General features: G+C 42.2%; 1 protein-coding gene across 1 annotated transcript in view; it reads right to left on the bottom strand.

The window, feature by feature from the left end:
* The window catches only part of LOC128584490 (N-alpha-acetyltransferase 25, NatB auxiliary subunit-like), a 77,355-nt gene that overhangs the window by 26,374 nt on the left and 23,990 nt on the right, over positions 1–26,991 (bottom strand). Inside the window, exons 2-3 of the mRNA XM_053589414.1 lie at positions 4,420–4,505; positions 1,860–1,998 (exon numbers count right to left, since the gene is read on the bottom strand). Of these exons, the coding sequence (XP_053445389.1) occupies positions 1,860–1,998; positions 4,420–4,505 (225 nt within the window). The remainder of the gene's footprint in view (positions 1–1,859; positions 1,999–4,419; positions 4,506–26,991) is intronic.

The raw sequence follows: 26,991 nt of genomic DNA on the forward strand, positions 1-26,991 counted from the left end.
CCACACTATACCGAGAGCGATAAAGTGAAACTCTGTCTCTACCAAAAAAAAAAAAAAAAGACAGGGTTGGGCACGGTGGCTCACACTTGTAATCTAGCACTCTGGGAAGCCAAGGCAGTGGATCACTTGAGCTCAAGAGTTTAAGACCAGCCTGAGCAAGAACAAGAAAGAGAAAGCCTGAGCTTGGCTATCTCTAAAAAATAGCCAAGCACAGTGGCAGGCGTCTGTAGTCCCAGCTACTTGCGAGGCTGAGGCAGCGCCCCAGCCAGCGCCCTACTCACTGAGCCACAGGCACTGCCCGGGTCCTTGAATTGAAATGAAAGTTTTAAGTTTTGATAGCTTAAACCTAAGAGTTTGAGGTTGCTGTCAGCTATGACACCTCAGCACTCCCAAGGGGAACAAAGTGAGACTCTGTCTGGAAAAAAAATAGAAATGAAAACCAAGAAAAAAAGAACTATTCAGGATAGCAAGTTTCTCTTGGGAAGTAAAAGGGGAACTAAGATTGGTAAGGAACACACAAGATGCCTTCCTAATACAGATAATATTCTGGTTCTTAAGTAAGATGGTGGATTCATGAGTGTTAATTACTACACAACAAATTCACTCATATCTTACATAAAATATATTCTTTCATGGTATGTAATATGAACAATATGTATATTTCATAATAATATATTTAAGAAATCGATAATGAAAATCTATTCAGAGATGAAATGGTATGTTATCCAGAAGGTGCTCTAAAATAATCTGGCAGAAGGAGGAGTACAGACAAAATAAAATTGGCTATGGCTGGATAACTGCTCAAGGTGGGTAATCAAAATATCGTGGGATTTATTATACTCTTACAGTTTTGTCTATTTTTCAAATTTTCCATATTAAAGTGTAAAAGGAGGTTGGGCACTGTGGCTCACACCTGTAAGCCTAGCACTCTGTAAGGCAAGGCAAAGGCAAGCAGACTGCCTGAGCTTAGGAATTCGAGACCAGCCTGAATAGGAGTAAGACTCTGTCCCTTCTAAAAATAGAAAAACTAGCTGGGTGTTGTGGTGGTGCCTACAGTCCCAGCTACTCAAGAGGCTAAAGCAAGAGGATAGCATGAGTTCAAACAAGAGTTTGAGGTTGCTGTGAACTATGACACCACAGAACTCCACCCAGAGCAATAGAGTGAGACTCCGTATCAAAAAATAAAACACTGGGCGGCACCTGTGGCTCAAAGGAGTAAGGCGCCGGACCCATATGCCGGAGGTGGTGGGTTCAAGCCCAGCTCTGGCCAAAAACTGCAAAAATAAATAAATAAAACATTAAAAAAAAGTAGAATTTAAAAAAAAGTAAAATAAAAGACCTACATTGAACTAAACAAAATATCACAACAATCTCACTTTTTCATTTCAATTCAAGGACATGGGCAGTGCCTGTGGCTCAGTGAGTAGGGCGCTGGCCCCATATACTGAAGGTGGCAGGTTCAAACCCGGCCCCAGCCAAACTGCAACAAAATAATAGCCAGGCGCTGTGGAGGGTGCCTATAGTCCCAGCTACTTGGAGGCTAAGGCAAGAGAATCGCCTAAGCCCAGGAATTGGAGGCTGCTGTGGTCAGTGGCACCACGGCACTCTACTGAGGGTGATAAAGTGAGCCTCTGTCTCTAAAAAAAAAAAAGGCAATCTCAATTCATGGACCCTAATACATGTAACTATCCTTTCTGTCTACAATCTTCACAAACCACAGCTAATATATCATTCTCCCTTTTGCCATCTATTCATATCATAAATGACAAGTACATCAGGCAAAGCTAACTAAAAAACTCAATCAGAAATGTCCAAAAATTTAGTTCGGGTTGAAAAATAATGAAAAGAAAGAAACACACGTCGATGCATCTCCCGGTAAAGAATAGTCAGTGCCTGCAGTGAGTTGTCATCTGTGGGTTCAAGGGCTGCCACCTCCTGTGCCAAGGTGAAGGCTTCTTCTTGCTTTCCAGTTCTCTGTAGACCAATTGCCTTTAAGACCTAATAGAAAGAAAAGAAGTATCAGTTTCTAAAAGGACAGAAAGCCAAGACTCACTCCTGTAGTCCTAGCACTCTGGGAGGCCAAAGTGAGTAAATTGCTTAAGCTCAGGAGTCTGAGACCAGCCTAAGCAAGACTGAGACCTCGTCTCTAAAAACAGCCAAGTGTTGTGGCAGGAACCTACAGTCCCAGTACACGGAACGCTGAGGCAAGAGAATCACTTGAGCCCAAGAGTCTGAGGTTCCTGTGAAATGTGATGCCACAGCACTCTACTGAGGGTGACAAAGTGAGACTCTGTTTCAAAAAATTAAAAAAAGGAAGAAAAAAGCTAGGTGCAGTAGCTCACGCCTCATATATGGGAGGTGGAGGAGGGAAGATTGCTTGAGCACAGGAGTTCAAGACCAACCTGAGCAAGGGTGCCTCCTCACTCAGGAAACTGATGTAGGAGGATAGCTTGAACCTAGCACTTCGTTTGCTGTGATCTAAGCTGGCACCACAAGCACTCTAGTCTGGATAACAGAGTGAGAATCTGTCTCAAAAAATAACATACCAGGACAGAAAAAGAAATATGAATCAAAGAAAGCCAATCTGAAAGCACAAATTGTAAGGTATACCTAGGTTGTTTTTTTTTTTTTTTTTTTTTTTTTTTGTAGAGACAGAGTCTCACTTTATGGCCCTTGGTAGAGTGCCATGGCCTCACACAGCTCACAGCAACCTCCAACTCCTGGGCTTAAGCGATTCTCCTGCCTCAGCCTCCCCAGCAGCTGGGACTACAGGCACTCGCCACAATGCCCGGCTATTTTTGTGCAGTTTGGCCGGGGCCGGGCCTGAACCCACCACCCTCGGTATATGGGGCCGGCGCCTTACCGACTGAGCCACGGGCGCCGCCCAGTATACCTAGGTTGTTAATAAACCAAACCTATTTTTACAGAAAATATAAGCAAATCAAAAGTTTTTCCTATTTCTTTTTTTTTAAGAGACAAGAGTCTCACTTTATTGCCCTCGGTAGAGTGCCGTAGCATCACAGCTCACAGCAACCTCCAGCTCCTGGGCTTAGGAGATTCACTTGCCTCAGCCTCCTGAGTACTTGGGATTACAGGCACCTGACACAATACCCAGCTAATTTTTTTGCAGTTGCAGTTTGGCAGGGGCCAGGTTAGAACGTGCCACCCTCAGTACATGGGGCCAGCGCCCTATTCACTAAGCCACAGGCACTGCCCAGTGTTTCCTATTTCAGTCATATTAAGAACATACAATATTGCTTACAAGAACACTGTGAAAATTAAATAATTAGATAAATAGGCTTGGTACCTGTAGCTCAGCAGCTAGGACACCAGCCACAGACACTGGAGCTGGAAGATTCAAATCCAGCTGGGCCTGCCAAACAACGACAACTCCATCCAAAAAATAGCCGGGCATTGTGGTGGGAGCCTGTAATCCCATCTACTTGGGAGGCTGAGGCAAGAGAATCACTTAAGTCCAAGAGCTTGAGGTTGCTGTGAGCTGTGATGTCACAGCATTCTACCCAGGGCAACACAGTGAGACTATGTCTCAAAAAAAATAAAATTAGATAAATAATATCCAAAGAAATAAACATCTATTTTTTTTTTTTTTTTGCAGTTTTTGGCCGGGGCTGGGTTTGAACCTGCCACCTCTGCTATATGGGGCCAGCGCCCTTCTCCTTTGAACCACAAGCACTGCCCATAAACATCTATCTTTTCTTTTTTTTTTTTTTTTTTGTACAGACAGAGTCTCACTTTATTGCAGCTCACAGCAACCTCCAACAATAGCTCTGTCACATAGTTCACAGCAACTTTCAGCTCTTGGGCTTAGGTGATTCTCGTGCTTCAGCCTCTCGAGTAGCTGGGACTATATGCACCTACCAACCACCCAGCTATTTTTTTGTTGCAGTTTGGCCGGGGCAGGGTTTGAATCCGCCCCCCTTGGTATATGGCGCTGCCCCCCCCCTTTTTTTTTTGAGACAGACGCTGAAGCTGTCGCCCTGAGTAGAGTGCCATGGTGTCACACCTCACAGCAACCTCCAACTCCTGGGCTTAAGCGATTCTCTTGCCTCAGCCTCCCAAGTAGCTGGGACTACAGGCGCCCACCACAATGCCCAGCTATTTTTGATTGTAGTTGTCCTTTATTGTTTGGCAGGCCCAGGCTGGATTCGAACCCGCCAGCTCTGCTGTATGTAGCTGGCACCTTACCCGCATGAGCTACAGGCGCTGAGCCCATAAACATCTATCTTTTAATTAAACATTATTTATGGCATATAAGTGACCAGGAAACTAAATCGTCTACAAAGTACTCTAAAAACACACAAATAGTCCCTAAAGAGAATAAACATTTTTTCCCTTTATGGTTAAGACCTATAAATATAACCCACCAAATACAAGTAACTCAAGGTCAAAAGAACTGACCTTAGCACAATGAAGATCCTTATTTTTCTTCAACAGTTTATCTGCTTGCTGAATTGCCATTTTATTATTACCATTATCAAGATAATCTGTGAAAAAAGAAATTATACAAACTTATTATTATTCCTTCAACAATAAATATGAAAAAAACACAAGCTGGGGCTCAGCTCCCTTAGCTCAGTGAATAGAGCACCGGTCACATACACCGAAGCTGGCATGTTTGACCCGGCCCGGGCCTGCTAAACAACAACTACAACCAAAAAATAGGTGGGCGTTGAGGCAGGCGCCTATAGTCCCAGTTACTTAGGAGGCTGAGGCAAAAGAATCGCTTGTCAGCAGTTCTCAACCTGTAGGTCGCAACCCACAGGAACTGTATTAAAGGGCTGCGGCATTAGGAAGGTTGAGAACCACTGGCTTAAGCCCAAGAGTTTGAGGTTGCTGTAAGCTGTGAGCACTCTACTGAGGGCAACATAGTGAGACTCTGTCTCAAAACAAACAAACAAACACAAGCTGTTATCAGATATTTAGAAAGTAATTTAATCTACTGTTACAAAATCATGAACCTGGGCCATGCGTGGTGGCTCACACCTGTAGTCCCAGCACTGTGGGAGGCTGAGGTGGGTGGATTTCCTCAGCTCAGAGGTTCAAGACCAGTATGAGCAGGAGTGAGCCAAAGTAACACCCAGTCTCTACCCCCACAAAAAAAAAAAAAAAAAAAAAAGCTGGGCGTTGTAGCGGGCGCCAGTAATCCCAGCTACTTAAGAGGCAAAGGGCAAGAGAATCGCTAAAGGAAGAATGGAAAAGAAAGAAAAAAAAAATAACTTCAAACTAAGAAGAGGGAAAGTCAGCTGAAATTGAAAGCAAAAATTAAAAAAATACAAAAATTAATAGCCAGGCGTTGTGGCAGGTGCCTATATTCGCAGCTATTTGGGAGGCTGAGACAAGAGAATCACCTAAGCCCAGGAGCTAGAAGTTACTGTGAGCTGTGTGATGGAAATTGTGGACAGGATCAGGCTGCAGGTTATTAAACTTATTTCCAGAGTCTTTTTAGGCCAAGGCTGCCATTAGCTTGTAAATACAAAGAGAACACCTCCCTAGTTCAAAATTAGCTGCTGCTACTTGTATCATGGACAGAATGACTTACAAATGGGTCCTTGGGGTAAGCGCTTTATTTCAGTATGTTCTCTCTCCACTCAACAGGATATGATGGCCTAGTCTCAGCAAATGAGTAAGATGTTTGATGTACTAGGCCAGAAAATTGTTGGGCTGACCTATCTTCTTAGATTCCTTGCTTTTGAAGAGACCTCATGTAGTGTACCTCAGATGGTTTCTAAAGTAAGAAATGAGCTTAGGAGAAAGATGGTAGCCCTCTCCCTCTTTTGGGTTTAGGTTGGCCAGGTACTCCTTTGGTCAGCAATAGGGTCTGCCACTGCCTATTTCCCATCCCCTAATGCTGACTCTGGTGTCATGAAAGGATTTGTGTGAGGATGTTAAGAGTCCAAAGACCAGAAGCAGTCTACATGTAATGTATGGATTAGTAGTAAAGAGAATGTGTCTGGTGAAGTTTTGCATGTTTGAACATCACTTCTCAACCCATTGGACATCACATCCTTCTATCTCTGACACTAAAACCCCAGGATGCTGCAGGAAAAAATGCAACTTCTTCTCACCCTTACCAATAGGAGAAAATGAAGATGAGAAGCTGAATGAAGTAATGCAGGAAGCTTGGAAGTATAACCGGGAATGCAAACTCCTAAGAGATACTCTGCTAAAGCTTCAGCTGGAATGGTAGGCATCTTAACCACCCCTTTCCCCAGGAATGCAGATAATTGATTACGTTTAGAACATGTACGATTTCTTTTTTTAATTTTATTTATTTATTAGAGACAGAGTCTCACTTTGTCACCCTCGGTGACAGCAACCTTCATCTCTTGGGCTTAGGTGATTCTCTTGCCGTAGCCTCCTGAGTAGCTGGGACTACAGGCACCCGCCACAATGCCTGGCTATTTTTTTGTTGCAGTTTGGCCGGGCCGTGTTTGAACCCACCACCTTCAGTATATGGGGCAGGCGCCCTACTCACTGAGCCACAGGCACCGTCCAACATGTATGATTTCTTTGGGGTCCAAGCTGGGGCTGGTTTCAAGTGAAGTAAGGCTGGCTGGAGAGTGAGTAGAACATTGGGAGATGGGGGTTAGCTCTACATTAAGTCCATATGTATATCTGGACATCTGGCCTTTTCAGATGTTTTCCAGAGTTCAGGTGAATTGTGTATTGCAGATTTAACACTAGAAAGCCCCGATCACCCGCCATTTGGGTGGGGAAAAAAACAAAAACTCAAATTTCAGAACTCCTTCCAGGTATCTCCCATTAAGGAACAGCCATATGCCAACAGGGAGAAAGAGAACAAAGTACCAGGGAGTCTACTCTGCTGATCTGCTTAATTTGGATAAGCTGTTTCACTAAAGAGTAGAAAGTTTGCCAGATCTGGTGCTGGTTGAGTTATTTTCTCCCAAGCAAACAAATCAGTGGTGTATTTCTTGAACTGATTTTGATACTGTCTTTCCAGTTTAGCAAACTATGCATGAGACTTAAGTTCCAGGATGCTCAGAGAAGGGAGCAAACTCTTTGATTTCATTGCCTTGCTTGTATCTTGGACATACCATAAGAAATCCAGAAGGCTAGCCTGGCCATTCACAGGCTTGGAAGAGATTAGCTTCCCTGGGATTTTTTTGTAAGGTTGAGATATATCATCATTAAAGCAAAATAATCACATAAGAAGTGTGGACTTCATTAAATTTTCATGAAATGAACACTCCCTGTAACTAGCACCTATGTCATGTAGTAGTATATGCACCCTCTTCTAGTCACTCCCTCCCTCCATTCCAGGGTAATCATAATCCTGATTTCTAGCACTATGGGTTAATTTTTTCTGGTTTTGTATTTTATGTAAATGGAATCAGGTAAGTCTGTGTTCTTTTGGGTCTAACTTTTTTATAGTCAACATTTGTGATATATATCCACGTTGTGTGTAGCAACAGATCATTCATTCTCAGTATATGAATATACTATGTACCTTATCCTATATTGTGGATTATTTCCTTCCAAGTTTTGGTAATTAAGAAAAGGGCTGCTATGAAGACTCTTGTCTATGTCTTTTAATGAATATTTTGATAAACTCATTTTTTTTATGTGTCTAGGATTGGACTTGCTGGTTCATAGATGTATTCGCCTGTTTGGCTTTAGTAGATACTACCACCAGTTTTCCAAAGTGGTTGTATGAATATATGAAATAGAAATATTTGAATCAACTCTTTTTTTTTTTTTTTTTTGAGACAGACTCTGATTCTGTCACCCTGGGTAGAGTGCCATGGTGTCATCATAGCTTACAGCAACCTCCGTCTCTTGGGCGCAGATGATCCTCTTGCCTCAGCCTCCTGAGTAGCTGGGACTACAGGTGCCCACCATGATGCCCAGCTAGTTTTTCTATTTTTCTTTTTCTTTTTTTATTAAATCATAGCTTTTTGCATTAATGCAATCATGGGGTACAATGTGCTGGTTTTTTATACAATTTGAAATATTTTCATCAAACTGGTTAACATAGCCTTCATGGCATTTTCTTAGTTATTGTTAAGACATTTATATTCTACACTTAGTAGATTTCACATATACCCTTGTAAGAAGCACCATAGGTGTGGTCCCACTGATTACCCTCCCTCTACCTATCCTCCTCCCTTCCCTCCCCTCCTTCTCCCCTTTCCCCATATTCTTAGGTTATAACTGGGTTATAGCTTTCATATGAAAGCTATAAATTAGTTTCATAGTAGGGCTGAGTACATTGGATACTTTTTCTTCCATTCTTGAGATACTTTACTAAGAAGAATATGTTCCAGCTCCATCCATGTAAACATGAAAGTGGTAAAGTCTCCATCTTTCTTTAAGGTTGCATAATATTCCATGGTATTCCATGGTGTACATATACCACAATTTATTAATCCATTTGTGGGTCGATGGGCACTTGGGCTTCCTCCATGACTTAGCAATTATGAATTGGGCTGCAGTAAACATTCTGGTACAAATATCTTTGTTACGTGATTTTTGGTCTTCTGGGTATATACTTAGTAGAGGAATTGTAGGATCAAATGCTGTTTTAGATCTCTAAGTATTCTCCAAACATCTTTCCAAAAGGATCGTATTAGTTTGCATTCCCATCAGCAGTGCAGAAATGTTCCCTTTACTCCACATCCACGCCAGCATCTCTGGTTTTGGAATTTTGTGATGTGGGCTAATCTTACTGGAGTTAGATGATATCTCAAAGTAGTTTTGATTTGCATTTCTTTGATGATTAAGGATCATGAATATTTTTTCATATGTCTGTAGGCCGTGCTCCTGTCTTCTTCAGAGAAGTTTCTCTTCAAGTCCCTTGTCCATCCTGAGATGGGATCACTTGTTCTTTTCTTGCTAATACATTTGAGTTCTCTGTGAATTCTGGTTATTAAACCTTTGTCGGAAACTAACCTGCAAATATCTTCTCCCATTCTGAGGCCTGTCTGCTTGCTTTACTTCCTGTGTTCTTGGCTGTGCAGAAGCTTTTTAGTTTGATCAGGTCCCAGGTGTGTATTTTTGGTGTTGCTTCAATTGCCTAGGGGGTCCTCATAAAATATTCACCCAGGCCAATTTCTTCAAGTGTTTTCCCTGCACTTTCTTCTAATATTTTTATAGTTTCATGTCTTAAGTTTAAATCTTTAATCCAGTGAGAGTCTATCTAGTTAATGGTGAAAGGTGTGGGTCTAGTTTCAGTCTTCTACAGGTCTCTCCAGCCAGTTTAACCAGCACCATTTGTTAAATAGGGAATCTTTTCCCCACTGAATGTTTTTAATTGGCTTGTCAAAGATCAAATAATGGTATGTAGCTGGGTTCATCTCTTGGTTCTTTGTTCTGTTCCATACATCTATCTCTCTATTTTTGTGCTAGTACCATGCTGTTTTTGATCACTATCAATTTATAGTATAGTCTGAGATCTGGTAGCGTGATTCCTCCTACTTTGTTTTTATTTCTGAGTAATGTCTTGGCTATTCAAGGTTTTTTCTGATTCCATATAAAACGAAGTATTATTTTTCCGAGATCTTTCACAGTGGAGCTCTAATAGGGATTGCATTAAAATTGTATATTGCTTTGGGTAGTATGGACATTTTAATAATGTTGATTCTTCCCAGCCATGAGCATGGTATATTTTTCCATTTGTTAACATCTTTAGCTATTTCTTTTCTTAGAGTTTCATAGTTCTCTTTATAGAGATCTTTCACGTCCTTTGTTAAGTAAACTCCCAAATATTTCATCTTCTTTGGCACTACTGTGTACGGAATAGAGTCCTTGACTTTTTCAGCATGACTATTGTTGGTATATATAAAGGCTACAGATTTATGAGTGTTGATTTTGTAACCTGAGATGCTACTGTATTCCTTGATCACTTCTAAGAGTTTTGTAGTAGAATTCCTGATGTTTTCCAGATATACAATCATATCATCTGTGAAGAGTGAAAGTTTGATTTCTTCTAACCCTTTATGGATACCCTTGATCACCTTTTCTTGCCTAATTGTGGTGGCTAAGACTTCCATTACAATGTTAAAAAGCAGTGGAGACAATGGACAGTCTTGCCTGGTTCCTGATCTGAGTGGAAATGATTTCAATTTAACTCCATTCAATACTATATTGGCTGTGGGTTTGCTATAGATGGCCTCTATCAGTTTAAGAAATGTTCCTTCTATACCCATTTTCTTAAGTGTTCTGATCATGAAAGGATACTAGATATTATCAAAAGATTTTTCTGCATCAATTGAGAGAATCATATGGTCTTTGTTTTTTAATTTGTTTATGTGATGAATTATATTTATAGATTTACGTATTGAACCAGCCTTGAGACTCTGGGATAAAACCCACTTGGTCATGGTGTATAATTTGTTTGATGTGTTGCCGGATTCTGTTTGCTAGGATCTTGTTGAATATTTTTGCATCAATATCCGTTAGTGATACTGGTCTATAATTTTCTTTTCTTGTTGAGTCCTTTCCTGGTTTGAGGATCAAGGTGATGTTTGCTTCATAGAATGTGTTGGGTAATATTCCTTCTTTTTCTATATTTTGAAAAATATTGAGTAATATAGGTACTAGTTCCTCTTTAAAGGTTTGGTAGAATGCTCATGTGAAGCCATCTGGTCCTGGGCTTTTCTTTTTAGGGAGATTTTGTATAGTTGATGGTATTTCAGAATTTATATAGACCTGTTCAACATTTCCACTTCATTCTGGCTAAGTCTAGGAAGGTGGCATGCTTCCAAGTATTGGTCAATTTCCTTCGGATTTTTTAATTTCTGAGGAGTCTGTTGTTATTTCATCTTTACTATTTCTGATTGATGAAATTAGAGATTTTACTATTTTTTTCCTGGTTAAATTAGCCAAAGGTTTATCTATTTTATTGACCTTTTCAAAAAACCAACTTTTTGATTTATTGATCCATTGTATAATCCTTTTGTTTTCAATTTCATTTAATTCTGCTCTAATTTTGGTTATTTCTTTTCTTCTGCTGGATTTGGGATTGGAATGTTCTTCCTTTTCCAGTTGCTTTAGATGTCCCATTAAGTTGTTAATTTCCTCTCTTTCTGTTCTCTCTCTCTCTTTTTTTTTTTTTTTTTGAGACAGAGCCTCAAGCTGTTGTCCTGGGTAGAGTGCCGTGGCATCACAGCCCACAGCAATCTCCAACTCCTGGGCTTAAGTGATTCTCCTGCCTCCGCCTCCCAAGTAGCTGGGACTACATGCGTCCGCCACAACGCCTGGCTACTTTTTGGTTGCAGCTGTCATTGTTGTTTGGTGGGCCCCGGGCTGGATTCAAACCCGCCAGCTCAGGTGTATGTGGCTGGTGCCTTAGCCGCTTGAGCCACAGGCACTGTCTGTTCTCTTGAGGAAGGCTTGCAGTGCTATAAATTTCCCTCTTAGGACTGCCTTTATGGTATTCCAGAGGTTCTGGTAATTCGTGTCTTCATTATCATTTTGTTCCAAAAATTTGGTAATTTCCTCTTTAAACTCATCTATGACCCAGCTATTATTCAGCATAAGGTTATTTAGTTTCCATGTTTTTGTATGAGTATGCAGATTCCTGTTGTTATTGAGTTCAACTTTTATTCCATGATGGTCCAAGAAGATGCAAGGAATAATTTCTATTTTTTTAAATTTGCTGAGGTTAGACTTGTGACCTAAGATGTTATCAATTTTGGAGTACGTTCCATGGGCTGATGAGAAGAATGTGTATTCAGTTTTGTTAAGATGAAATGTTCTGTAGATGTCTGTTAAATCTAATTTGTTGAATGGTTAAATTTAAGTCCAAAATTTCTTTTCTTATTTTTTTTTTTTAGCAGGGGGCCAGGTTTGAACCCACCACCTCCAGTATGTGGGGCCAGCAACCTACTCCTTTGAGCCACAGGTGCTGCCCAAAGTCTAAAATTTCTTTGCTCAGCTTCCTTTTGGAGGATCTATCCAACACTGCCAAAGGAGTGTTAAAATTTCCGACTATTAAAAAAAGAAAGAATTTCTGGGCGGCTCCTGTGGCTCAAAGGGGTAGGGCGCCGGCCCCATATACCAGAGGTGGCGGGTTCAAACCCAGCCCTGGCCAAAAACTGCAAAAAAAAAAAAAATTCTGACTATTATGGTGCTGGAGGAAATCAAGTTGCTCATGTCTATTAGAGTCTCTTTTATAAATTGAGTTGAATTCCGGTTGGGTGCATAATTGTTAATAATTGAAATCTCATCATGTTGAGTGTTACCCTTAAGAAATATGAAGTGACCATCCTTATCTTTCCTTACTTTTGTTGGTTTAAAGTCTATTGTATCTGTGAATAAAATTGCAACACCTTTTTTTTTCTGATTTCCATTTGCCTGAAATATAGATGACCATCCCTTCACCCTGAGACTATATTTATCTTTTAAGGTAAGATGAGATTCTTGTGTATGCAGCAGATATCTGGCCTGAGTTTTTGTATCCAGGCAGCCAACCTGTGCCTCTTTAGAGGGCAAATTAAGCCATTCACATTAATTGAGAACATCGATAAGCCTAGTAGAATTTTGGGTATCGAGTTTTTCGAAAGTCCAGTGGATATTTTTAATCCTTTGCCACTATGGAAGTTGGAATTTGATCAAAAGTTTCTGAGTGAGTTTACTTTTGTGGTGGAAGAGTGCACTGGTCATTATGGAGGATAGGTCTAAGAATATCTTGGAGAGCTAGTCTAGTTATGGCGAATTTCTTCAACATGTGATTGTCATTAAAGTATTTAATTTCTCTATCATAAATGAAACTCAGTTTCACTGGATACAAGATCCTGGGTTGAAAGTTATTTTGTTTTAGGAGATTAGAAGTCAATGACCACCCTCTTCTAGTTTGAAAGGTTTCAGCAGAGAGATCTATAGTCATTCTAATGTTCTTCCCCTTGTAGGTAATGGTTTTCTTACATCTGGCTGCTTGCAGAATTTTCTCCTTCATTTTAACTTTGGCAAAGTTAATTATAATGTGCCTAGAAGATGTCTTATTCGGGTTGAGTTGTGCTGGGTTCTGAAACTGTCTCCTATGTGAATTTCAGAATCTCTCTTTTTTTTTTTTTCTTAAGTTGGGGCCAGGTTTGAACCCACTACCTCCAGTATATGGGGCTGGTGCCCTACTCCTTGAGCCACAGGCGCCACCCTGAATTTCAGAATCTCTTGCAATGTCTGGGAAATTCTCCTTCATTATCTCATGAAGAAGAGCCTCTGTGCCTTTCAAAGCCACCTCGTCGCCTTCAGGAATTCCTATAAGGCGAATATTAGTTTTCTTCTAATTATCCCAGACCTCTCTGAGAGAATGATCCATTTTGGCTCTCCACTTCTCTTCCTCTTTGAGTGTTTGGAAGTGTTCAAACACTTTGTCTTCTCACAAATCTTTTCTTCTGCCTGCTCTATTCTGTTACTGAGGGATTCTACTGTATTTCTCAGATCTTTCAGGACTGCAAATTCTTGTCTTAATGTATCAAAATCTTTGGTGATTTTGTCTTTGAATTAATTGAATTCTTTTTTTTTTTTTTTTTTGTAGAGACAGAGTCTCTCTTTATCACCCTCAGTAGAGTGCTGTGGTGTCACAGCTCACAGCAACCTTGAACTCCTGGGCTTAGGTGATTCTCTTGCCTCAGCCTCCTGAGTGACTGGGACTACAGGCGCCCAACACAACGCCCGGCTATTTTTTGTTGCAGTTTGGCCGGGGCTGGGTTTGAACCCGCCACCCTCAGTATATGGGGCCGGTGCCTTACCGACTGAGCCACAGGCGCCACCCCGGACTGCAAGCTTTCAAATGAAGTGAAATAAATCTAGTTCACTCCCAAGATAAATGATAAAGTACTAATTGATTTCTTGCTTCTAGTTCATTCCCAGTTTCTTGCTTGGCTAACTCCCTGGGAAATAGACCAGGAAGTACCAACTGTCCCCAGACTGAACTTTAAATAATACCAGGTGGAGAAATTACTGAAACTAAGATGTATAGGGGGAAAATATTAAAACAAAGATGTATGACATATGGTTAACTAACCACAAAATTTTGCTTCTGTACAATGCTTGCTACCTCACCTAAATACACCTGGATAGCCTGCGTGCCAACCAGGATGCAGACCAAGCCTTAAAAACTTGATCCCGCAGCTATGATTTAACAATAAAAATAAATAAACAATAATATTAAAAAAAAAAGGGCGGCGCCTGTGGCTCAGTCGGTAAGGCGCCGGCCCCATATACCGAGGGTGGCAGGTTCAAACCCGGCCCCGGCCAAACTGCAACCAAAAAAATAGTTGAGCGTTGTGGCGGGCGCCTGTAGTCCCAGCTACTCGGGAGACTGAGGCAAGAGAATCGCTTAAGCGCAGGAGTTGGAGGTTGCTGTGAGCTGTGTGAGGCCACGGCACTCTACCGAGGGCCATAAAGTGAGACTCTGTCTCTACAAAAAAAAAAACCTCATCCCCTGGCTCGGCGCCTGTGGCTCAAGTGACTAAGGCACCAGCCACATACACCTGAGCTGGTGGGTTCGGTTCTAGCCTGGGCCCACAAAACAACAATGATGGCTACAACCAAAAAATAGCTGGGCGTTGTGGCGGGCACCTGTAGTCCCAGCTACTTGGGAGGCAGAGGCAGGAGAATCGCTTGAGCTCACGAGTTGGAGGCTGCTGTGAGCTGTGATGCCACGGCATTCTACCCAAGGCAACAGCTTGAGGCTCTGTCTCAAAAAAAAAAAAAAAAAAAAACTGACTCCTTAAGCCCTCTGGCTGCTCTCAGAAACCCCATGTTGGGACACTGAGGCAGTATCTGGCCGGCTCTTCAATAAAGGGACTCTGCTGTGAATTCAGCTTGTTTGACAGTGTGGTCTTTGGGCGGCGCCTGTGGCTCAGTGAGTATGGCGCTGGCCCCATATGCAAAGGGTGGCGGGTTCAAACCCAGCCCTGGCCAAACTGCAACAACAACAAAAAAATAGACGGGTGTTGTGGCAGGCGCCTGTAGTCCCAGCTGCTCGGGAGGCTGAGGCAAGAGAATCGCGTAAGCCCAAGAGTTAGAGCTTGCTGTGAGCCGTGTGACTCCACAGCACTCTACCCGAGGGCGGTAGAGTGAGACTCTGTCTCTACCAAAAAAAAAAAAAAAAAGAAAAAAGACAGTGTGGTCTTTGTGGAACTCCTGGGTACAACAACATCTTTTCTTCTTTTATAATTACCTCCAAATCTACATCTATTCATAAAATGTTATTTCCAGCAAAATGTGCTATATTTCACAATAAAAGATGTTAGACACAGATAATAAATAATGAAGAATAGAGAAAGCAAAGATGTACTTTTTATCAAAGACATGCATCATAAAATAGAGGCAAGATTTTGGATGGTTAAAGGAGAGTGACATGGGCTGAAAGGAATGGTTTTACTAGAGTAAGATAGTATAGTGTATAAAGAAGTTGATCCAGGTGGTGCCTGTAGCTCAAGCAGCTAAAGCGCCAGCCACACACACCTGAGCTGGCAGGTTCGAATCCAGACCGGGCCCGCCAAACAACAATGACGGCTGCAACCAAAAAATAGCCAGGCGTTGTGGCCAGCGCCTGTAGTCCCAGCTACTTGGGAGGCGGAGACAGGAGACTCGCTTGAGCCCAGAAGTTGGAGGTTGCTGTGAGCTGTGATGTCACAGCACTCTACCCAGGGCAACAGCTTGAGGCTCTGTCTCAAAAAAAAAAAAAAAAAAAGAAGTTGATCCAGGTGGCGCCTATAGCTCATGTAGCTAAGGCTCCAGCCACATACACCAAAGCTGGCGGGTTTGAATCCAGCCCAGGCCTGCCAAACAATGACAACTACAACCAAAAAATAGCCAGGCGTTGTGGCAGGTGCCTGCAGTCCCAGCTACCTGGGAGGCTGAGGCAAGAGAATCACTTAAGCCCAGGAGTTTGAGGTTGCTGTGAGCTGTGATGCCATGGCACTCTACCCAGGACTATAGCTTAAGACCCTGTCTCAAAAAAAAGGAAGTTGATCCAATGGACTAACAGATTTTTAAAATGCAAAAGAGAAAGAACCATCATCCAAATGAAGTTTACAAGAAACTGAAACAGGAGACTCCACACACAAGTTAAAGGATTGGCCTTAGAAGCACCATGAACAATTCATCCTTTATAATAGGAAGGAAGTTTAGATACAGGAAGATTCACCTGGTGGCTACGTGTAGAAATGCTCTTGTGCTAGCTTCTATTTTTTTTAGAGAAATATCAAGCAGGAGGAAATTAGGAGAGGGAACTGATCAGAAAAATGTAGAAGGAGGTAAATCTGGACATCATGAAGATGCCATTAATCAGTACAGGTCAGTGTGAGGGTTGTTCTGAAGATATTTGCAGTCATCAAGGCAGGTGTAGGGATCTTCTGGCAACAGCGCAGATTCCTTGACCCCCTCTCCTCTGTACTAAACACAGTGCCTGTGGGACACTGCCAGAGCATCAGGAATGTTCAGCAGTTTAGATCTATGAGTCACATGCTGGAAAAGGCTCAAAGGTGGAAACTGCTTAAACAATAAGATATATACTAGCAGCATAGAATAGGGAAGGTAAAGTTTACTCCCAAGGTATTGTAACCATTTCTTTTTTACTTTATTTATTTTTTGAGACAGAGCCTCCAGCTGTCGCTGTGGTGTAGAGTGCTATGGTGTCACAGCTCACAGCAACCTCCAACTCCTGGGCTTAAGCAATTCTCTTACCTCAGCCTCCCAAGAAGCTGGGACTACGGGCGCCTACCACAGCACCCAGCTATTTTTCAGTTGTAGTTGTCACTGTTGTTTACCAGGCCCAAGCTGGATTCGAACCCGCCAGCTCTGGTGTATGTGGCTGGCATCTTAGCTGCTTGAGCTATAGGCACCGAGCCTCTTTTTCACTTGATCATCTTTTTTTTTTTTGAGACAGAGTCTTACTATGTCACCCTCAGTAGAGTGGTGTGGCATCACAGCTCACAGCAACCTCTAACTTTTGCCTTGGCCTCCCAAGTAGCTGGGACTACAGGCACCTGCCACAACGCCTGGCTATTTTTTGGTTGGAGTTGTCGTTGTTTGGCAGGCCCAGGCTGGATTCAAACCCGCCAGCTCTAGTGTGTGTGACTGGCGCCCTAGCGGCTGAGCTATAGGTGCTAAGCCTTACTTTATAATCTTATGATAATCTCTTCTTTCTTTCCATTATTTCCTCAATTCACTGGCATTGCAAAACTTCTCTGTTTCTATCTATAATTAACTGTGCATGTTCCCTACGGCTTGCACCTATGGAATTTTCCTGGTTCAATAAAAAAGCCTTGAGGTTTTGTTCAGGGTGGCACTTTTGCTACCTCATGGCACATGAAACTGCTCACCTCTCAGAGCCTTGTAGGCTATTTCTTTGAAAATAACTTAATGTAAGGGTTTACTTTTCATGCCTTCCCTCACCATTTCATCTGTAGGAGCAGAACGACAACAATGAAGCAAGTACAAATAACATACAACAGATGAGACACTGTACCATCCATACGTGGGAGTTATTTATTCATTCAAAAAATAATTCCTGGCTCGGCACCTGTGGCTCAAGTGGCTAAGGTGTCAGCCACATACACCTGAGCTGGTGGGTTCGAATCATCATCAAACAACAATGACAGCTGCAACCACACCTGAGGTGGCAGGTAGCCAGGCATTAGGCGGGTGCCTATGGTCCCAGCTACTTGGGAGGTGGAGGCAGGAGAATCGCTTGAGCCCAGGAGTTGGAGGTTGCCGTGAGCTGTGATGCCACCTTACTCTACCCAGGGCAGCAGCTTGAGGCTCTGTTTAAAAAAAAAAAAAAAAAATTCCTATTCATCTACTTTTGGGCAAGGGCTCTCCTAGGCCAGGGAGTATCAGGAAGAACAAACACAAGTGGGCACTGAAAACATGGAGATTATATTCTACCATGGGAGTCTTTTAGGATACCGAGCTTTCAATAGGCATAATCCTACAATACCAATATGTCAGGGCCATCATCACTCAGAGGGTATAGTTCCAAGACTACAAATAATATGCCCATGATAATCATATCTAACAGGAGGCTACCCTGTTGGTACTGTGACCAGATTTATAACAAAATTTTACAATTCTCTAATGTCTTAGCTCCCTCATATTCCAAAGGAGTTCACATCAGAATTGCACCAGGCAGCTAAGTGGCCTTGACTCGACAGAGATGAAAGAGTGGGTATTATCGGGCAGCGCCTGTGGCTCAGTGAGTAGGGCACCAGCCCCATATACCAAGGGTGGCAGTTTCAAACCCAGCCCTGGCCAAACTGCAACAAAAAAATAGCCGGGCGTTGTGGTGGGCGCCTATAGTCCCAGCTACTCAGGAGCCTGAGGCAATAGAATCGCCTAAGCCCAGGAGTTGGAGGTTGCTATGAGCTGTGTGACACCATGGCACTCTACCAAGGACAATAAAGTGAGACTCTGTCTCTATTAAAAAAAAAAAAAAAAGAGTGAGTATTATCTCAGCTCCAGTGACCTAGCAACAACAGTGTTAGAAAAAGTAGGGTCCAGTAAAAAATAGCTGGTTCTTGTGGCAGGCACCTGTGGTCCTAGCTACTCGGGAGGCTGAGGCAGGAGAATCACCTAAGCCCAGGAATTGGAGATTGCTGTGAGCTGTGATGCCATAGCACTCTACTGAGGGCAACAAAGTAAGACTCTGTCTCTAAAAAAAAAAAAAAGAAAGAAAGAAAAAGAAAAAGTAGAGTCAGAGAGGTCTCAGTACAAATTGCTGAACTGAACTTTGTAATTTTCTGTACTTTGATACAATTTCTTTGACTTTTTCCCTGGAAACAACAGAACTGAAATAACTATAATGCCTTACCAGAATGTCCAGAGAAAGCCAAGATAAGTGATATGCCATCACAGATTGTGACCAAGAGCCACTGAGCCATTTTTTGTTCCTGGGTTGTATGAACTAGCATGATTCCTTACTCAGCTTGCGTGCCCTGCACTCCACCCCAACCATGTAATGGGGTTAGTTCCCTTTATGCATTATTCATTTTCACCTCCATAAAAACCCCTTAACCCTGCTAATCTGGAAGGTGGATTTGAGGTAGCCTGTGCCTCCCCCTCCCAGTTGACATATCCTCTAAAATAAATCCTTTCCTCTTTGACAATCTTCGCTGTCTCAGTAATTAGCTTTCTGTGCAGCAACAGTGAACGTCCCCTGTGGTTTCATTAATAGTGTCTCCCATATACACTTTGGATAGTGTTGTAATCAGAACTTAGAAACTGAATTTTTTTTTTTTTTTTTGAGACAGAGTCTCACTTTGTCACCCTTGGTAGAGTGCAGTGGAGTCATAGCTCACAGCAACCTCCAACTCTTGGGCTCACGTGATTTTCTTGCCTCAGCCTCCCAAGTAGCTGAGACTACAGGTGCCCACCACAATGCCCAGGGTCTTGCTCTGGCTCAGGCTGGTCTTGAACCTGTGAGCTCAGGCAACATACTTGCCTCGCCTGCCCAGAGTGCTAGGATTACAGGCATGAGCCACTGTGCCCGGCTCCAGAAACTTAATTTTGATGACGTTCAAAAATAGGATTACTAGGTTGAGCACCTGTAGGTTAAGTGGCTAAGGCGCCAGCCACATACACCAGAGCTGGCAGGTGCGAATCCAGCTTGGACCTGCGAAACAACAATGACAACTACAACCAAAAAATAGCCAGGCATTGTGTCAGGCGCCCATAGTTCCAGCTTCTTGGGAGGCAGAGGCAAGAGAATTGCTTAAGCCCAGGAGTTGGAGGCTGCTGTGAGCTGTGATGCCACAGCACTCTACCCAGGGTGACGGCTTGCGGCTCTGTCTCAAAAAAAGAAAAAAAATAGGATTACTAAAAATTTAAAAAAAGAAAAAGGATTACTGTCTCTTGGCCTATGAAGCACCAGCCCATCCGGGTCTATGCTGGGGTGCTAAGCAGCCACTTGCATTATCTAACAGACTAGCTGGTGAGATGTACACAACACACACACAGGAATGCCTCATGGAGCTGAAAAGATCACCCTGGGTTAAGATGTTCATGTCTAAGAGCAAGAGTTTTAGAGGAGAGGAAATGGTCACCAAAGATATCTCTAAGCATTCCCCCCCATCTCTAAGGTGACAAAAAGTCATATTTGTGATGCCCATATCCAGCAAAATCCCTACTCTGTGTAACCAGGGATTCACCCACAGTGCAGGTGAAGGCACAGTGCTGGCTGAATTCCCTTTATCGAACTCAGTGTCCAGAATCCAAGTTCTAAAGCCAGTTGGATCTGTCCTCACTGGTAAGCAGATTCTTTGCAAACTCCCAGATCCGCATCCTCATAGTGGCTGACAGAGTGAACCTAGGGGAGCCCAGGACACAAATTCAGAAGCTGAATTTCTCAGCGTAGCCTTTCAGATCCTGTATGATACACCCATAGTGGTCACTCCAAAGGTCATCAGAAATGATGAGGACCTCATTAGCTTTGTCAACAACATCCAAGGTCATATCTGCTGTGGAAGAAAAATGAGTGGCTCAGCAAACGGGCAGACTGAAGATGAACTCTTCATTTTGCAAAGGCTCCAGCATCTCATTCACTTCCACTTCATTAATTCTTTCCCCCTGAATCAGAAATCTTCCTAGTGAATCTTTCCTGAACTCCTGACTAGGGCCATTATCCTACCAGAAAGATTTTGTACATTTGTCTCCTTTATAGCAAGGCTTTCTGTTTATAGCAAAATGACATTATCTAAAGTTCTTTTTTTTTCTTTAACATGTAAGATCCATTAGGGCAGGGACTATGGACATTGTTTGCTTTCCAATTTAATATATATGATGGCTCAGATATACATCCTATCAAAATATAAACATTCCATATGTACTCTGAAGAAAACATAATTTTATTGCAGAATAATATAGAAATTTAACACTTGTTTCCTTGCATTTCCATCTCATCCTACTGTCTAGACAACTGCACACAAAGCTTCCTTTTACTAGTGTGATAACAAAATGAAGAGTTCTAAGATGAGCTGGGCTACCATTGCACAAGTCCAGATAGACAAAGATTCCCTTGGGCATGAGTTGAGATATCTTTGGATTTTGGCAGCACTGAGATCCAGAACTTACACATAGTGCTGTTTAGAGTTGAGGGGAACTTGGGAAGCAGTGACTTTTTGGGTTGCCAACATTTCCAGTAATTCTTAGTTATTGGGATTACAGCACAGAGCAGCTTGTTCTGATGAGGCCAAGTGGATGGATGCAATGGTAACCACAGAAATAAACCCTTTGGACCAAGTACCAATTAGTTCCCCAGGATTCCTTTTCAATTAGCACCTTGGAAGGTTCTGAGTCTGTCCTGGCCCATACAAGGGTTGTAAAGGACCAAAAATGTTTGGGGCATGTTTTATCACCTCAAATGAAAGTGTGCTCACTTAGAAAGTATAGTATTTTGTTTTCCTCGTGACTGATTCTGTCTACTGTCATATAAGCTAAAGTATATCTGATCATAAGCAAACCCAGCACAGTCAAAATTGATTCTATGAGGCATCCTATAGTAGACACTGGGAAAAGACGGAGCAGGAGGACTTGGCACATTCAGCGGAGTCTGGATCCAGGACTCTGGCAGGTGGGGCCTGTCTCCCTACATTTAGCACAATGGCGACACAGTTGCATTCAAGCAATTCACTGTGTACCTTTTGAAAATCAGGTCGTAAGTATGGGGTAGAGTTCAGTTGTGACATTGAATCAGGCACTTATATACTTTAGAGCCTGGCACACGATAGGGTGTCCAGGGCCAGAATCTACAACCAACCTCAGTCTACAGGATCAACAATCACATGCACTTTTACCAGCCTTTGCTTGGTTCTCAGGATGGACTCTGGGTTAAAATCCACCCAGGTGCCTTTACACGTTCAGGGCCTTGCAGCCAGAGAGAACCCCAGATGTCGCTGGTGTAGGTCTTGCTACCCAGCAGGTATTCAGGAAGCAGCTACAGCAGCACCACCTGGGTACCTGGGTCAGAAACCCAGATACTCAGGCCAGCCCAGTGCTGTGGAATCAGAATCTTCATTTTCAAAAGAGCCAGGGTCATCTAACAAACACCAGGCCTGGAAAGCCACAGGGCAGTGCTCCCATTATAGAGACATGATGCCACCACAAGTGTAATTTTAGTTCCTAGTAGCCATATTATCAAACATAAAGAGAAACCAATGAACTAATTTTAATGATTTATTTGACCCAATGCATTAAAAATATTACCATTTTCCTACCTGGCTATAGCCACATTTCAAGTGCTAACTAGCCACAGTGGCTATCATTTTGGACAGCACAGATATAGGGCAGGACCTAAATATTATAGTTCCTTCCAAATATCCAGGTGGTTCTAATCTATACTCAGGGCAGAGAACTAGTGTTGCTTGGAGAGTGTTAGGTGCCAGGAATCGGCTAACTCCTATATTTAATGGAGAGCCTTTTGTACTTTGCGTTTTCTGGGGACTTCATGGGGAGGGCTGGGTAGGACAGAGCCTCACTTTGAACTTCAGCATCCTTGGCTTCAAGTGGTTTTCTATATCAAGGAAGTGAAGTCCCCCTGAGACTATTCTGCACCTGGTCATTGACATGAAGGATCTAGTCCTGCCTACGGCTCTGGAGTAGAGGGCCTGGTGGCCCTACGTGCACACACTGTGCCTGGCACTGACTTGGCCTCAGTCAGCACTTGCCATATCAATTACTCCAGTCTTGAAACCTCACTCTTTTACATTTACCTCTCATACAAAGTTGAGATGTAAAAAAAGAAATGATTGGCCTCATTTCCATGAGATTCTTCTCTTTCCTCCAGCTGCTTCTGAAGGTAGCTCAGATGTGGAGATCCACCTGCCAGGGGTTTTTACACAGACGGTCCCTCCTACCGTCTTATCACCTTGCCTCTCTAATTCAATCACAGACTCATTTAAATCTGCCATAAATGAGTTTCTGCTGAAGAGGCATAGAAGTACTATGTGCAAAATAGAGCAAATTATCCCGAAGCTGTTGTATTTTTATTAACATACAAAGACACCCCTTCTTCTAGATTAGCTCTTGAATATCGTGTCTGTATATGACAGTGGTTCTCAACCTTCCTGATGCCTCCTTATGCCACAACCCTTTAATACAGGTCCTCATGTTGTGGTGACCCCCCCAACCATAAAATTGTTTTCATTGCTACTTCATAACTGTAATTTTGCTACTGTTATGAATCATAATGCAAAGATCTGATATGCAGGATGTATTTTCACTGTTACAAAGGGGTTGTTGCGACCCACAGGTTGAATTGCTGGTATATGAGAAGATTTGAAATTTGGAAAGTAACATTTAAAACAAAATGTTTGGTCTCCTTATTACTGTTTATGCAATGAGTGGCATTGGTTTCAAATACTTTTTGCTCACAAAGTAAAACCACCTCATATTTTGATTTGGGCAACTGATGAAACCGAATTTGTCCTTTTTAAAAATCACCTTCACTAGACCACAGTGACACCTTCAAATGGGCTTTTTCTCCATGATTGTGAAGATCCATGTTTTAGAAGTTTGGCAATAAACAAAAACAAAAAATGAAAAAAAATTTAAACCCACACTGTTCCAAGATAATCATTTGGTCATTCAAGGTCCTGGGTTTTGTTTCTGTTTCTCTCTTTGTTATTTGCTGTAACCCTATCAAAAATAAAAAGTATTTTCATAATCTATTTCCTTATACCACAATTTATATAAAACGATTTTTTTAACCTTCAAAAAAGTCTCCTCATGGTTTCATTTTTATTTCATTTTTTTAGAGGCAGAGCATAGCTGCACTACCAGGCTGGAGTGCACTGACTAAATCATAGCCCACTGCAGTCCCAAACTTCTAGGCCCAAGTCATCCTCCTGCCTCAGCTTCCTGAGTACCTGGTACTACAGGCACTCACCACTGTGACCAACTAATTTCTTTACACTTTTTATAGAGCTGGGACCTTGCTATGATGTTCAGCCTACTCTCAAATCTTGGCCTCAACCATTCCTGGCCAATTTTTCTTATTTTTGTGGAGACAGGGTCTTGATTTTGCTCCAGCTGTTCTTGAACTCCTGACCTTCAGCAATCCTCTCACCTAGTCTCCCAGAGTGCTAGAACCATCAAGAACTAAAAAGAAGACTTTCCCAAACCACAGCTTAGTGCAGCTCGTCTGCACTAACAGGGACACCTCTTAATCCACGGAGTGCACTGTTTTCACATGTGACCCTGCTCAGCTGTTTCTTCCTCTCTTCTTTTTTCTCTTGTGGCATCCTCACTGCTGTGCTCTGACAGACCTGGTGGCTGTTGAGACAGCATGCCAGTTGCTAGTTAAAAGAAAACAGGACTTGAGGAGGGAAAAGAGATGGCAGTCAAGTAACAGCTTCTGTGCAGCCGGGCACAGTGAGAGTGGCGAGAGAAGACTCCAGGCATCTCTGGCTGGTGAGTTTTGCCAAGAGGCTTCCCTTTGGTGACACAGGAAGCCAGTGAGAGACTTCTGGACCCAATAAGGAGGACCGAAGCAGTGGAAAATCTGGCAAGTGGTAGGTGTGTTTGTTCAATCAGAGGCTGCCTGCAGCTGCACCCATAGCAACAGCGAGACTGCACGCAGGAAAAGCCTTACCTGTGGGTTTTCTTGGACTTGGGCACTCAATTAAACTGCCTTGGGAGATCTTGGGCCGTGTGTGAAGATGACTTTGGGCCTTGTCTGGGGCCCATGTCTGAGACACTGAGCCGGAAGGAAGCTAATATCGTTCAGCTTTGGGCTGCCTGCACAGCTGCTGTGGGAGAGCTACCCCTGTATGTTGCAGTGCGGAGATCAGCCGGGAGACCTTATGCGAGCAATCTAGTGACTGAGCTGCCCCAAGGAGGGCACTGAGACACTGGGGATGTGTGGAGTTCCAAGTGTGGCAGATTAACAGCCGTGGCTCTCAGGGCATAGTGGGAGTCTGGAGGTGGTGCACTGGATAAGCAGGCAGCCACACTGGGAGGAATCCCAGGGATAAGTGCTTTACCTGGAAAGCTTCTGCTTGGCCAAGGTTCATAGTTTGGAGTGTCTTTTAAGTGGGCTGAGGACATTTTTGGGCTCCCAAGCCTGCACGGTCTGAGAGGTCAGCAGAGACCTCCAGTCTCCATCTTGTACAGCTGTATCAACATTGTGATTAACATCTTATAACTCAGAAGATCACCTGTTGCCCGGACAATATTCAGTAAGATATATATAGTATTTGGTTCTTTGGTTTTTTTTTTTTTTTTGGGGGGGGGTGTTGGGGTTTTTCTTTTTTTGTTTGTTTGTTTGTTTTCTTAATTCCAACATTTCTTAATTCCCTGGTGTTTTTCTTTTTTTTTTTTTAATATATATATATATATATTCTTTCTTTTTTTTCACTATCCTAGTTTAAATACAATTTTCCATTTTTGCCTTCTTTAACAATTAGAATTTCATTTTTGCCAGTGTTTCTGCCCCTATTATTTGTTGTTGTTTTTTTCCTCCAATGTTACCCCATTAGGGTTCTTGCTTGTTTGTTTTGGTTTTATTTACAGTATTTTTGGCTTTTCTCTTTACCAGGTGGACGTGGGGTACTGTTTTTGATCCGGCTGGCAAAGAGCTGTTGACCTTAAGGGAATCACTGAACCCAGCACCCCCAGAGTTTGGGGGTCTTCAAGGTTGTGTCATAGTACATTACTATACAACTATATTACTCCTGTTTCTTTCTTTCAGTGCTTTCCTTTATTTTTTTGTCAATATTTCCTTTTACTAACCACTTCTTCTTTCTCTTTTTTCTTTCTTAAATCTTTTTCCCTTCTCACTCTTCAATTTTCTCATGCTTCTAGTCCCCTACCAAAAGAACCTATTAAAACTTTAACGAGTGGAGTTTATCTAACAAAGGATGAGAAAGATCTCTATAAAAAGAACTATGAAACTCTAAGAAAAGAAATAGCTGAAAATGTTAACAAATGGAAAAATATACCATGCTCACGGCTGGGAAGAATCGGAATTGTAAAAATGTTCATACTACCCAAGGCAATATACAATTTTAATGCAATCCCTATTAAAGCTCCACTGTCATACTTTAAAGATCTTGAAAAAATAATACTTCGTTTTATATGGAATCAGGAAAAACCTCGAATAGCCAAGATATTACTCAGAAATAAAAACAAAGCAGGCAGAGTCACGCTACCAGACTTCAGACTATACTATAAATCAATACTCATCAAAACAGTATGGTACTGGCACAAAAACAGACAGATAGATGTATGGAACAGAATAGAGAACCAAGAGATGAACCCAGCTACTTACCATTATTTGATCTTTGCAAGCCAATTAAAACATTCAGTGGGGAAAAGACTCCCTATTTAACAAATGGTGCTGGGTGAACTGGTTAGTGACCTGTGAAGACTGAAATTGGACCCACACCTTTCACCATTAACTAAAATAGACTCTCACTGGATTAAAGATTTAAACTTAAGACATGAAGCTATAAAAATACTAGAAAAAATTGTAGGGAAAACTCTTGAAGAAATCGGTCTGGGCAAGTATTTTATGAGGAGGACCCCCAGGGCAATTGAAGCAGCTTCAAAAATACACTACTGGGACCTGATCAAACTAAAAAGCTTCTGCACAGCCAAGAACACAGTAAGTAGAGCAAGCAGACAGCCTGAGAATGAGAGAAGATATTTGCAGGTTATGTCTCTGACAAAGGTTTAATAACCAGAATCCACAGAGAACTCAAATGTATTAACAAGAAAAGAACAAGTGATTCCATTTTAGGCTGGGCAAGGGACTTTAAGAGAAACTTCTCTAAAGAAGACAGGCGCACAGCCTACAGACATATGAAAAAATGCTCATCATCCTTAATCATCAGAGAAATGCAAATCAAAACTACTTTGAGTTATCATCGAACTCCAGTAAGATTAGCCCATATCACAAAATCCCAAGACCAGAGATGTTGGTGTGGATGTGGAGAAAAGGGAACACTTCTACACTGCTGATGGGAATGCAAATTAATACATTCCTTTTGGAAAGATCTTTGG

Source organism: Nycticebus coucang, chromosome 4 (genome assembly GCF_027406575.1).
Source record: "Nycticebus coucang isolate mNycCou1 chromosome 4, mNycCou1.pri, whole genome shotgun sequence".
In the NCBI taxonomy this organism is placed as follows: domain Eukaryota; kingdom Metazoa; phylum Chordata; class Mammalia; order Primates; family Lorisidae; genus Nycticebus; species Nycticebus coucang.